The sequence below is a fragment of the Ylistrum balloti genome, unplaced genomic scaffold (genome assembly GCF_031769215.1).
Source record: "Ylistrum balloti isolate Yb309-2 unplaced genomic scaffold, AGI_CSIRO_Ybal_v1 Utg370094, whole genome shotgun sequence".
In the NCBI taxonomy this organism is placed as follows: domain Eukaryota; kingdom Metazoa; phylum Mollusca; class Bivalvia; order Pectinida; family Pectinidae; genus Ylistrum; species Ylistrum balloti.
In genome coordinates, this window is record NW_026782124.1 from 88,662 (window position 1) to 101,115 (window position 12,454).

Sequence of the window (12,454 nt, forward strand, 5' to 3'; positions counted from 1 at the left end):
CTATTACAAAACATATTTGCAGTGTTTTAATTCATTTTGGGAACCCTATAATTTGTGTACATTACACTGTATACATAAACGTTTTTTCTTCCGGCCGTGTAAATTTGTAAATTTCCTTCTCGCTGTGGTCCCGTGTCTACAGTTTATAATAAAATACCCTATAATTTTTATCATTTCAATATGATTATATGTAATTTGTCACAATGTACACATGCGTGGCCTAGTGTCGCTAAATCACCAGAATCTAACCTAGTCACTAGTTCATCAAGTCATTAAGTCTCCGTTCTGCCTCTATGTATCTGCTATTACCACTGATTGCACAATTAATTCTCTCCATTTTATAGGCTCATATTAACTAATAATCATTATTCCGTAATATGAAAAACTTTTCCTTTTTAACAGAGAAATAAAACCAACAATTCTTTTGTCCATGAATGGTCTATGAACAGATAAAGGTAACGGACCAACAATGCTAAATACTTTAACATATTCATAAATTAATTCATTCAATGACTCAAAGGATATGATTCTTTTTAAAAGCAATTAAATATATCAGAACCATGTGAATAATCCAAGCTAACTTAACAAAATGTTTGCATCTCATTAAAAGGGTAAGATTTCAGAAATTAGCTATGTGCATATATAAGTGTCAGGTAAACCCTATTTTCTGCGCAAGACGAGTTCGGGCACAATACGACCATTACAGTAAGGACATCACAATGTATATGACCAGCTACCTCATCTTTCAAACAGAAAACCCACTTTTATATGTCTATGGCAATTTCAATGCTATCTTGTGCACATGTACATGATAGTTCGTCTTAATACCAATTTAATTCTACTACTTCACGTCAAACATTTAATGCCACAAATCCCTTTTTTATGACGTTCAAATTGTGCAAGTGGAAATACTGACTTAACAAAACTCCGCTTACAGGCTTTAAAACGTGTCAAGCAAGAGAATGGGACGCAGCGATTTAACTTACCCAAGCACAGGAATTAGATTTTCAAATATTTGCCATTTGTCAATGGTCGATTTAGCATCAAAGTTCACAGGTTAAAAACTGTTCTCGTTACTTTCTGATTTACTAACAAATAGGGATGGAGATATAAAAATGTCAGAGGCACAATTCATCCTAAACTACCACACCGATTAAATATCTCTTCACTGTAGCAGTAGGTTTTATTGTGTACTAACACTGGGAGGGGGGACCTCATTTCCATATCAGGAAAAAAAATGTACAGATCGAGGTTTAAATTTGACCTTTATACATATTCATGAATATTCTGTTCCACATACCTACAAACCAACTCATTCTTACTTCTATCAGACCTCTGAAAAACAATACTACAGACCTATGAAAGATAGGGAGGGGGGAAAGGAGTTGCATGTGTGTTATGGATAGTAGTGTTTAACATGTGTGTATATCAATTTCCATTTTAGAATTTGCTGTTATAATGATTAATATGGTTAACTGTTATATTTATCTAAACCATCATGTTGTCATAACTTTTGCTCAATCCCTATCATCTTGTTTGCCTTCAACCATTTATTATGTGTGTACACACTACATATATCCCCTACACCTTACAAAACTACCTTACCACAGCATGTTATTTAAGAATTGCCCCCCCATCCCCAGCCCCTCCCCCTCCAAACTAGTCCCACCAGTGATCAAATACTATTAAAAGTAACCTTGTATACAGAAGGGTATTCAACAAACACAACAATTGTTTGGTAAAGCTAAATATTATGGCAAAGATATTCAATTCTGTCAGCTTACACGGACATAAATGTTTTAATGGCGTTAGGCCGATCTTTTCTACACACAAGGCAGCCATGTTTACTCAAAGCAGAACAGGGACCCAGATTAACTGCCTCGGTGCCCATTTAATCGGTGGAATGAACAGATTTGAAATCAAACAAAACGGTTTCATTGGAAGTGATCCTTATAATATCTTTTCTACTTGTATGTTTACACTCCAAACATGGGCTATTTCACTGATCCGACATCGGTCCGCCCTCTAAATCCCTCCAGAAAGCAAACTGAGAGCATCTCTAGCACGGCTATTGGCCACAAATACGACAAAACATTTCCTGCCAAGCATGTTAGAAAACACGATAAGATGGCAAATTTGTGTGTTTAGGGGATTTTACTGCATTTGTTATACATTGAACAGAAAAAGGGGATTCAGGTTCCATTGTGCACTGATATTGACAGAAATGTCTTTATCTGGAGTCCGTTATGAAATTGGATCATCCACAGGTGTGATCTAAATGTATCAAATCTGGAATGAGCATTGTCGTAATTAATTATTTCTTGTATCAGCTTTTTTTCCCTAATTAATCAAATAATGTTAATAGAGAAATGGATAAGAAAGCACATTTTTTTCCGAATGGTGATGAAATTTTCACGTTACACTGACAGAAATTTGGTATCAAAGTACAAGGAAATTGGCTAAATTTACAGAACGTGTGTGTAGGGTGTTTGTGGATGTAACAGACCATTGGGATCAGTTACTCTGCTCAACAACCACAAGTAAGGAAGACTTGCTGATAGAGTCCAATTCACCACCTGATAAGGTCCTACATGGAACACACTTCACAAAGGGCAAGCGCAGACAAAAATCGATAATAAAATACTGGGGTATAAAGCTCGGTAACACTTCTACCACCATAAGCGAATGCCTGACCAAAATCACGCTGATTATCCGAGGACAACTTTTCACCACCAACACCTTGTCAACCCAATTTAGTTTAGTTGCTGGGAAGATCAGTATTCATTGTTTGTAAAAATTTAAACTCTTATCACTGAAAATAAGGTGTATGTGCCGGGGTCAGTGTGTGTCTGGTGAGCCCGGTAGGTATTGACTCACCCCCAGCCCCATACACATGGACAAATAACATTATCAACTTAATCACTTTCCTCCAGTCAAGATGGAGCACACTTCACCTGGCCGAACACATTCCAAACTTTGTCAACTCAGCCTAGCATACTAACTTTACCATCACTTTTCACTTTATGTCTATCAGTTTAAAATTTTATTAAAAAAAAAAAAAAAATCTGATCTTTACACGTTTAAAAAAAAATCATTTGAACTTGTAAGATATATAGGTTGATTATAAAATTACTTTTATTTATCAGCATTTAAAAAGAAAAAAAACTTCAGCATATCTTGAAGCTGACTGATATTATATACTTAAGGGCAGATCTTCAGGTTTTTTTCTAGATGTATATTTAGGACAACTAGTTCAACACTTTCATACCTATGCATGGTTATAATGATTTGGTTCAGTTAGGCTGAGAATGCTCGGACTAAAAAGCTTTTTATTGCACCGTAACTAAAAGCTAGCACTTTTCAAAATGATCGTACATATGTAAATTTAAATAGTGTTAAAAAAATCAAAGGTGTAATGTAATTTATGGTTCTGCACGATATTACAGTTTAGTAGTGTGTAAAATGTTTAAAACTGAATTATTGATCTAACACTAGTATGTACAGTAATGGCGTAACGCGTGTTGAAATAAATGACGATGGATTGAAATGGGTTTCATATAATCGACCATATTTATATCTCAAAAACATCGAGGAGAGGAGAACAGATTTTTCTGTGTGACCCTAAAGCCTGTCTCGGCTGGCAAGCGCGTCCATTTCGTTGTTTCTATATAGACTTGATTGATCCACAGGGATGACAAATATTATCCAGCCGGATCAAACTCGCAGGCAATAATCCCACTTAAACCAAAGGGAAGCGTAACAAAGAGTTGGGACAACTCTGAAATGCTCATTTTGACAGGTCGAATTTGAGACTAACTTAAAGCGCTATTACTACGATTAGTTTTAGGACGGGCTAGCTCAGAGGTGAACATGGGTAGGTAACATTTCTATACCAGCCCAACACTGGGATTACATATGAACTTCCGACAGGACACTTTGAAATTCCCTCCATGGAGAAGCTGAATAAACAAATGCAGATCTCTCGACAGCCACACTTGTTTAGAAATGACAGAGTTGTTCTTGGCATAGAGTTATAGAACATTATAAGATATGTTTGAGAATCTCAAGTCTAGTAGCAGTTTTAGTTAAAATATTGAGATAGTTGAAATGTTTGGTTCAGTGGTAGTAGGATCATAAGTGGACGATGGTGTTTTAGCTTTGAGACTCGAAAGTACTAAATGGCAATGGAAGCGGACTCTAGCAGAGGGAGGGTGAAAAGGTGATGTAACAGCTTAAAAAAGAGATTTAAGAAAAAGGGAAGGAAGTGAATAGTGTAATGGTGACTATGTTTCCGGAACTCCTTCCTCCCCAACAAGTCTATCCTATACTTGGGAGGTATTTAGGTAAACTTTTAAGTACTTAATGAAAGGACAACACTACAACAAACTTAATCAACATTTCTTTTCAACCAAATTCTTTTATTTGAATATATCAATATTGAGCAAAAAAAAAAATTGTTTTGTAATTCAATGAATGAAATGGCGACAGATGGACTAATCACCAACAAATTCTATAACTATTGAGTATGATGGGTCACATTGTAGTAACTTAAGTTCAAGGACAATTCAAACTTGTACAATAAAATTCACTTTACATTAGACTAATGGTGCCATGGATACCCCTAGTTAACGCGTGCGGAAGACCGCCCTCCCGAGACAACAGTGCTGCCATCTACCCGGCCACCCCCTGCCTGGGCTGCGTGTTTGTTTTGTATATTTTGCGTGGCTGTATGGAGCACAAGATCAGATAAGGTACACTTTGCAGATGATTTCACTTGGACAATTGTTTGTAACAGAATCGTGGTCGGAGAGGATAGGCCATGTCACCATTCTCAAGAGGGCCAATTTATGAACCTATTCAAATTTCTATTCTTTATCTACAAGTATTAAATTCATACGAAGGGACTTCTGAAAAATAGTCCTTATCCATGGCCAATGTTACTGAACTCTTCAGCAAAATTACAGATTTAATTAGTGATCATTACTGTTTACCTGAAATAACTCCAGGGTGTTGATACTGTGTATATGTGTACACAATACTAGTAATAACAACACACGTGTGTCTCAGTGAAGTGAACGCAACATATTACCAATCTCATTGGGTCCGACGGTGCTCTATAGTTAAATAAAGCGGGACGCTTGTCTTGATCCACGCCGTTCCCCCTCCTACGTACCCATACTCATATTGAACATTTTCTGATAGCACGCCAAGAAATCATTATACTGTATATCCAATCTGCTTGTCTTATTAAATAGCACATTTACTTTTGTCTAGCTAGCTGCCTCATTATTGCCATTCTTCTGCTAACTTCCCTTTCTTAATGCGGTCCCGCGGCTTTACATTTCCGCCTGCCTATTTCGATCTTTATAGATTTTGCATTTACACACAATCGTGAATCGGTTTTAATCTGCGGAGGACACCGTTAAGCATAAGGAGCCCTGGAACAATCCTGGGGTAGCCACTCACGCAGAAAACATTCAGTCCAATACAATCAAATGAAGTAACTAGACCGCCGAAACCATTAATGTTTCTAGCTCGATCCATGGAAAAAAGCCATGCAAGGAAAAATATCACAAAAGACGGGGCCAATCACTGGAAAAATTAGCTTCTACATGGCTATTTATACTAAGCATTGTTGCTGGGCCTGGCTGCAAGGGCACATGTTATGTACGAAACAAAGTTACAACTTGTGAATGGTCGACCATTCTTCCTCAATAAGCTGGGAATGTCATCACATGAAAGGGAGGCTGTCTGTCCCACCAGCACCCGTGATTGTATCCATCGGCCACAAAGAAACTGTTCTTACAAACCAGAAAATTGACTTGAGCACAACCGTAATGGAACTCTCTAGACCTTAACAATGCCTTCCTCCCTCATTATCATGGTAATTTTCCGGAGAAAAAAAAGGACAACACATTTTCTGACACAACAACGCTGTTAACGTGTGTTAATACTATCTCTCTAGTTTTAACACTACTACCATCTGTATAAACACTCCAACGGTAATCAACTTCTCACACTGAAATCAATTTCATATACGATTTCAAGAAAAAATCAGATTATCTCATTTTCTTTTTATAATTACTTGAAGACATTCTTAAGAAAATTAGAAACAGGATGTTTTAGTACATTCTTAGATTTAAAGTAAGGAATTCATTAAAAAACTCAATTATTGTTTTGAAAAACATAACCAGATAGATGAAATATTTCATATTTTATTTTAAAATACCAACAGTTCAACTGAACTTTGAATTCAGATAAATAATCCTAATTTCAGAAACAAGAGAAAAATCCATGTGCATAAATCTGAAATATTATCAGAATGATTGCGTGAATGAATTAAAGTAAACGAAAGTATAATAATCTCTAACCCAAAATAATTATGGATGTAAAATATCGTCAACATGATAGAAGGAACAAATTGAAGTACATAAAAGTATAATATTCTCTAACCCAAAATAATCATGGACCTAAAATATCATCAGAATAATTGAAAGAATGAATAAAAGAATACGAAAAGTACAATAATCTCTAACCCAAAATAATTGTATGTCATTAGAAAGTGATAGTGGGGACATGATACCCAGACACGCCTGTACAGGTATAACCGAGAAGCAACAAGCAGCCACTAATTAATCATTGTTGGAATTTAAAGCTAACTGGCGGAATTTAAAGCCATTCTAGCTTCTGTGAAAAGCAGCATCTGTGTGACTCTGGCCTAATTGATGCTAGCCCTCCTTCCCCTTCACTGCCCTTGCACAGTAACATACAGTTTGTGGCATTCTGAACACTTCTAGTTTTTACATTATCAATTTACAAACTTCCTACTCCATCAAACGATATTAAATCACACTCATTGGCTACGCATTTCTCATCCCTGTGAACATGAAAGACATGTGGTGGAGAGGGAGCTTACACACTGCTCTAACCTTAGGATAAACTTATAGAGAGGGGTAGACTTGCCTGTATTTACTCTAAAGCACCTGTCAGAGCAGACCAGACTACGTGAAGAAAATAAATGTAAAAAACACCTCGTCTGGATATATATATAGGTAAAGTACATATTGGAAGTGTATGTACTTCCCCTCCCCCCAAACATGAACATTGCCATGATACAGGTGATGTTCTGTCAGTGTCGTCTGCCAGGCTAACAGGCTAACACTAACACCTGTTCCAAAACAAGATAGTTCTCAACCACAAAAACTTACCAATTCCAACATAAAATAGTCTTTCATTGGTCAAAAACATTTTAGTTCAGTTCTGCTGTTCAAAAGTATAATAGGATTTCATTATCAACACTAGTGTATATTTAGAATGACCAATGTCCAGTCTGAAAGTAAAGAAACATTGCAGACTTGAGCCCTTAAATGGCCTAATGGTTTCCAGTCAACAACATTGATCATATGGTCCAAGACAAAACAGAGACCTTAAGAATCTGTAACCATGGTAGCAATTTTGAGTTGAAGGGTTAGTATACAACTACCCAACCCCCTCCCTACTAATTTACCCAGTGTATGTCTACTCAGCAGACAGACTTACTTTTTACATATGATCTAGATTCCATCAGTTTTCCATTTCATTTGCTAAAAGCTGTTAGGAGTGTGGTGTAGAGTTTCAGGGGAGGGCTACGTCCAATGATAACTAGGGGGTTATTTCATTCCCTACTGGTGGGATCCAAACTCATTCTACCGCAAAAAACTCAAAATTGGCTCAGAAAATATTTCCTTCGGCACTTTTTCTAACTCTCTCCTCTAAGATTAAACATCTGTATCTTATTTGTCAAAATGAACAGAAAAAGTTACAAGAATTGACTGCCCTGTACTTAAAACAGCCATGGCGGTTAATGAGCGGATATCTTAGAGGGGGTCAGTGGTCGTTACCATGGTGATTTTGTACCCAAAATATAAGTAGGATTTATAAATGTTTAAAATGGATGTTGTAGGTTGTTTTGTACGTTGGTCATAATCTGTGTGTGTGTGTGTGGTACATGAATGTTGTGTTTTATTTATACTATCAGAACGTTTTTGTATGTTGTATGCCATCACTACTGCTGGGATACCTATTGTGTGCTGTTTTTGATTAATAAACATATCACCTCGTTTTCTGTCCTTAACTTCAGAAAGACATTCTATTTGGGATGAAACTGTTGTCTTAACAGGTATTGACGGACAAATTGTGTTAGACATGTCGTCGAGGTATGAGAAATTATTGTGATGTGATAGTTGTCTAAACAGGTATTTGATAGAAAAGTTGTGATGGATGTGTCTTTAGAGTATGAGATTTTGTTGTGATAAGATTGGTGTCTAAACAGGTATTTGATAGAAAAGTTGTGATGGATGTGTCTTTGGAGTATGAGATTTTGTTGTGATAAGATTGGTGTCTAAACAGGTATTTGATAGAAAAGTTGTGATGGATGTGTCTTTGGAGTATGAGATTTTGTTGTGGTAAGATTGGTGTCTAAACAGGTATTTGATAGAAAAGTTGTGATGGATGTGTCTTTGGAGTATGAGATTTTGTTGTGATAAGATTGGTGTCTAAACAGGTATTTGATAGAAAAGTTGTGATGGATGTGTCTTTGGAGTATGAGATTTTGTTGTGATAAGATTGGTGTCTAAACAGGTATTTGATAGAAAAGTTGTGATGGATGTGTCTTTGGAGTATGAGATTTTGTTGTGATAAGATTGGTGTCTAAACAGGTATTTGATAGAAAAGTTGTGATGGATGTGTCTTTGGAGTATGAGATTTTGTTGTGATAAGATTGGTGTCTAAACAGGTATTTGATAGACAAGTTGAGCTGGACGTGTCTTCCGGAGCGCTGTGATGACATAAGAATGAAGTGTCTTACCTATTTCACTGTTGTTGTCTGCGTGTTGTGAAGAGTTGGTGTTTGATTGACTAGTTGTGATGGGTGTGTCTCCGGAGCGTGAGGATTGGGTGTCATCTTGTTGGCTAAAATTCAAACATTGTGAGGGCGGCCTCTGCAAAACAAAAAAAGATCAGGAGTTAGTTATCAAACATTGTGAGGGCCGCCTCTGCAAAACAAAAAAAGATCAGGAGTTATCAAATTCCAAATTATTGATCAAATCCGGAACCGCGCCCGTCTAGAACCAGTAACATATATATATATATATAAAATCGACAAAACATCTTATGCAAGACTTCTTTTTTAAGGCAGGTAGCGCTGTTACATAGTTAGTCAAAAGAACAAATTATCGGATTTGTGAAAAAAATCTCAGGAATCACCCGAGAATCAAGCAACTCAGGATGGTGAATTTTTCTGTTAGGTAATCACAGGACATTACAGGACAGTGTAAGTAAGGACTAGAAAATGTGAAACAAAGAAACAGTATTTAATTCAAAGCTATGCCTGGAATACCATTAACTGCTGAACATTACAAGCGATCGTGATTGGTAAAGGAAAATGACAACTTTATCTCAAATTTGATATTAATGTTTAATCTGCCTTGCCTTTATTTACAATTAACTAGGTCACCATAAGCCGTCTGACTAAGAATAGAGGATTGTTTAGGGAAAGTGAGTAACCATCAACCTTGTACCATATCTGGTAGAAGAGAAGCTGCATGATGCAAGTATGCATGTTGGGCGCCGACAATTGGCCAATTGATCAAACACAAAAAACCTTATCCCTTTGCGTTGCTCATCAATAATTGAGTACACCTTCCCTATCAAATATATTCCACTCTCTTTACCTTGCAACACTATCATGCCCGAGGACAACCCCTGCACCAAATCTGTGTAGCCGGAACAATAAGCAGGCTCTAGATGCTGGGGCAAGCACATGGTCAACAGTTTGAAGCTTTTTATTTCAGGACACTGGTCAAGCTTTACGTGTCAGGACATTGGTCAAGCCTTATGTGCTGGGCCTAAGGTCAAGATTTACTGTTTATTGGTAGATACACCACAATAAAAGGCTATTATCAGTGAACTGGGCAGGTGACAATCTATTAACATTTATGTATATAAATTACCGTATATTTGTGTGAGTTCTTTTTTTTCGGCTGTGACCCATAAGAACGACCTACCTCACACCGACATCAAACGTTTCTCTGATCAACATTGAAAGTCTACCACATAACAGGACGCACACAGGATCAAGATGCTCAGATTTGATTAGGAGAAAAAATTTACATTTGCTGTCGTCAGGTGACACAGCGCTGATGTTTCCACACCTGAGCGAATTTTATTGCTCCACCTATATTGATAAAAGTGCACGGTTGTAATGATAACCTGCTCAGTCTCCCTCCCTGGAGTCAGGTAGAACTCCCTAGTATGTTCCACCCTACCAGGAGTGCATGGTCAGTGTAATTTTACTCTCAGTGACAAGATGGGTTTTTATATTGTTGACAGGAGAAATAAAGTTGAAACCTTCATCTGTGGGTGACGGTTTATTGTTCTGGTGTTACCATCACCCTCAATTCTATTCCATCAGATATAGCTCAGAATGTTGTACTTGTTGTAATGATGCGACGGAGAGCAGGTTGTATGTTAGCGAGATGATGTGGACGCACGTTATTCTGACATCAAAGCCGTCTCTACTACAACAGGTGTGAATTAACAGAGTACAAGCTGCCCCTCTCGTACGCCTGATCAGGTGTGGTCATCAGCGACCAGCCGGAAGCGATACCCTACTAAAACTGATACACATGTTGTCATAATTCCCGCTATCTCTCCACGTAAACTACCCCCAACCCATTAATTATTCAGACAAAAAGTGTAATTTGAAATCAATAATTGTCATTGTAAGATTTGTGCCAATTTATATCGAGAAAGGTAAGGAACCCAGAGTTTTACTGTGCCTCACACGCACCTGTGGTTGGTTGTATATATGTCCACGGTGTGTTGAGGACTTTGTGATACTCTATACAACTGTTTAAATGCCCTGTTTAGTGTACTATTTTAAAACTGATCCTGTCATTTCCTTACGAGATGTATATATGTACTCCAACTGTTGACAGTGATTAAAAAAGTCTATATATAGCCAGCTACGAGGCTGTCTGGACTTTTAACAGGACTCTACAATTACACGATATGTCAACATCACTACATACATAACATTGTGTCTAAAACTAAACAATCACAATCAAAGAATTTTAACTATTGAAATAATGACCTTGACCTAGTTCTATGACTGACCTTTCACAATACCATTTCCTGGTTTCTGGGTGACATTGGATACTGCTATTGAAGGAGATGTATTAATTCAAGATTCTTTTTAAAACTGATTTTATTTTTTCGTTAGATGGTGATTAAATCTATATTGGAATGGATTCAAAATGAAGGCTTGTTCCTTGCAATGCCTCAAAAGGTTTGGAAACGTCAAAATATGAATGAAAATAATAGAAATTAGAAATGATTGACAGCAACACTGTAAGTGCAAGGTGGAAGTGATGGATGATGGGGAGGCAGAAGGTTGTGGGGGGGACAGGACCTAAAGGGCAATGGGAGGGTGGCAGGGGTCCCAAGGGGATTTTGCAGTGGGGGTAACAGGATGGAAATAGGACTGTTGGTGGTAAGTTTTACAAGCGCAGAGTGGGCTATAGGATGGATAAGAGGACATGGCATGGAATGATGGGAGTTTAAGGGGGACACAGTGTTGATGATAATGGCGCCCATGTGTTGCCTCAGCATGGCTTATCCCTGACGTAACCATCAAAGTGGCCTGATACATGAGAAGACGTCCTGCTCTGTATTTGTCGTGACCTTTCTAACTACCCCTAATATAAAGGGGAACACAGAATGGATTGACTTGCATCTCTCTCACATTACAGCACCCTATAGCAACAGGCCTCTGTAAACGATGGCACACATATGCACTACAGTCCCCATCACAACAAGTAATTTCTCTCGTAAAATTATGTGTGAATTAGTCTGCTATAAATTATAGCATCCCTCCCTCCAAATCAAGTAACTGTGCCTTCAAAACCATCAAAGCACTTCTTCTACCTTTGTGTCAATTCATTTAGCACATTTGATGAAGCAAAGTATGTACAGGGATTTATATGTGGGACCTCCGCTTCTGACATTTACTAGAGTGTAGTATTGGTTTCGGCTGCTGGGATGTCTCCCTCCCCTCCTCAAACATCATTTACTACTGTGATACATAGCTCCCCATTTGTTTGATCCTAATTTACATGGCAAATTTCCTACAATAATACATCACATCTTATAACAGGAATGTTTCAAGATACAAATCTCCGTAGGAAAATGTATTTTTTTATTAAGATGTTTGCACCTTAGCGATTGCCATGACCTCTAAGAGCCTGCTAATTTTTATCGATGGTTTATCCATGTTTCGACAGTGATGAACCATCTTTGATTGCCCAAGGTAACACCACTATACACAAGTTGTTGAACACCTTCGTTTTGATACACATCTCGTATGGTTTACTACTATATACACCGCTGATGGAAGACTTCAGCCTAAACTGTATCC

At 37.5% G+C, this 12,454-nt stretch overlaps 1 protein-coding gene across 4 annotated transcripts in view; it reads right to left on the minus strand.

Moving 5' to 3' along the window:
* LOC132549971 (homeobox protein Meis1-like) overlaps positions 1 to 12,454 on the minus strand; it is a 117,835-nt gene that overhangs the window by 43,149 nt on the left and 62,232 nt on the right. For all 4 annotated transcript variants that reach the window (XM_060213962.1, XM_060213965.1, XM_060213963.1 and 1 more), the window contains exon 8: positions 8,846 to 8,978. In XM_060213962.1, the coding sequence (XP_060069945.1) occupies positions 8,846 to 8,978 (133 nt within the window). The remainder of the gene's footprint in view (positions 1 to 8,845; positions 8,979 to 12,454) is intronic.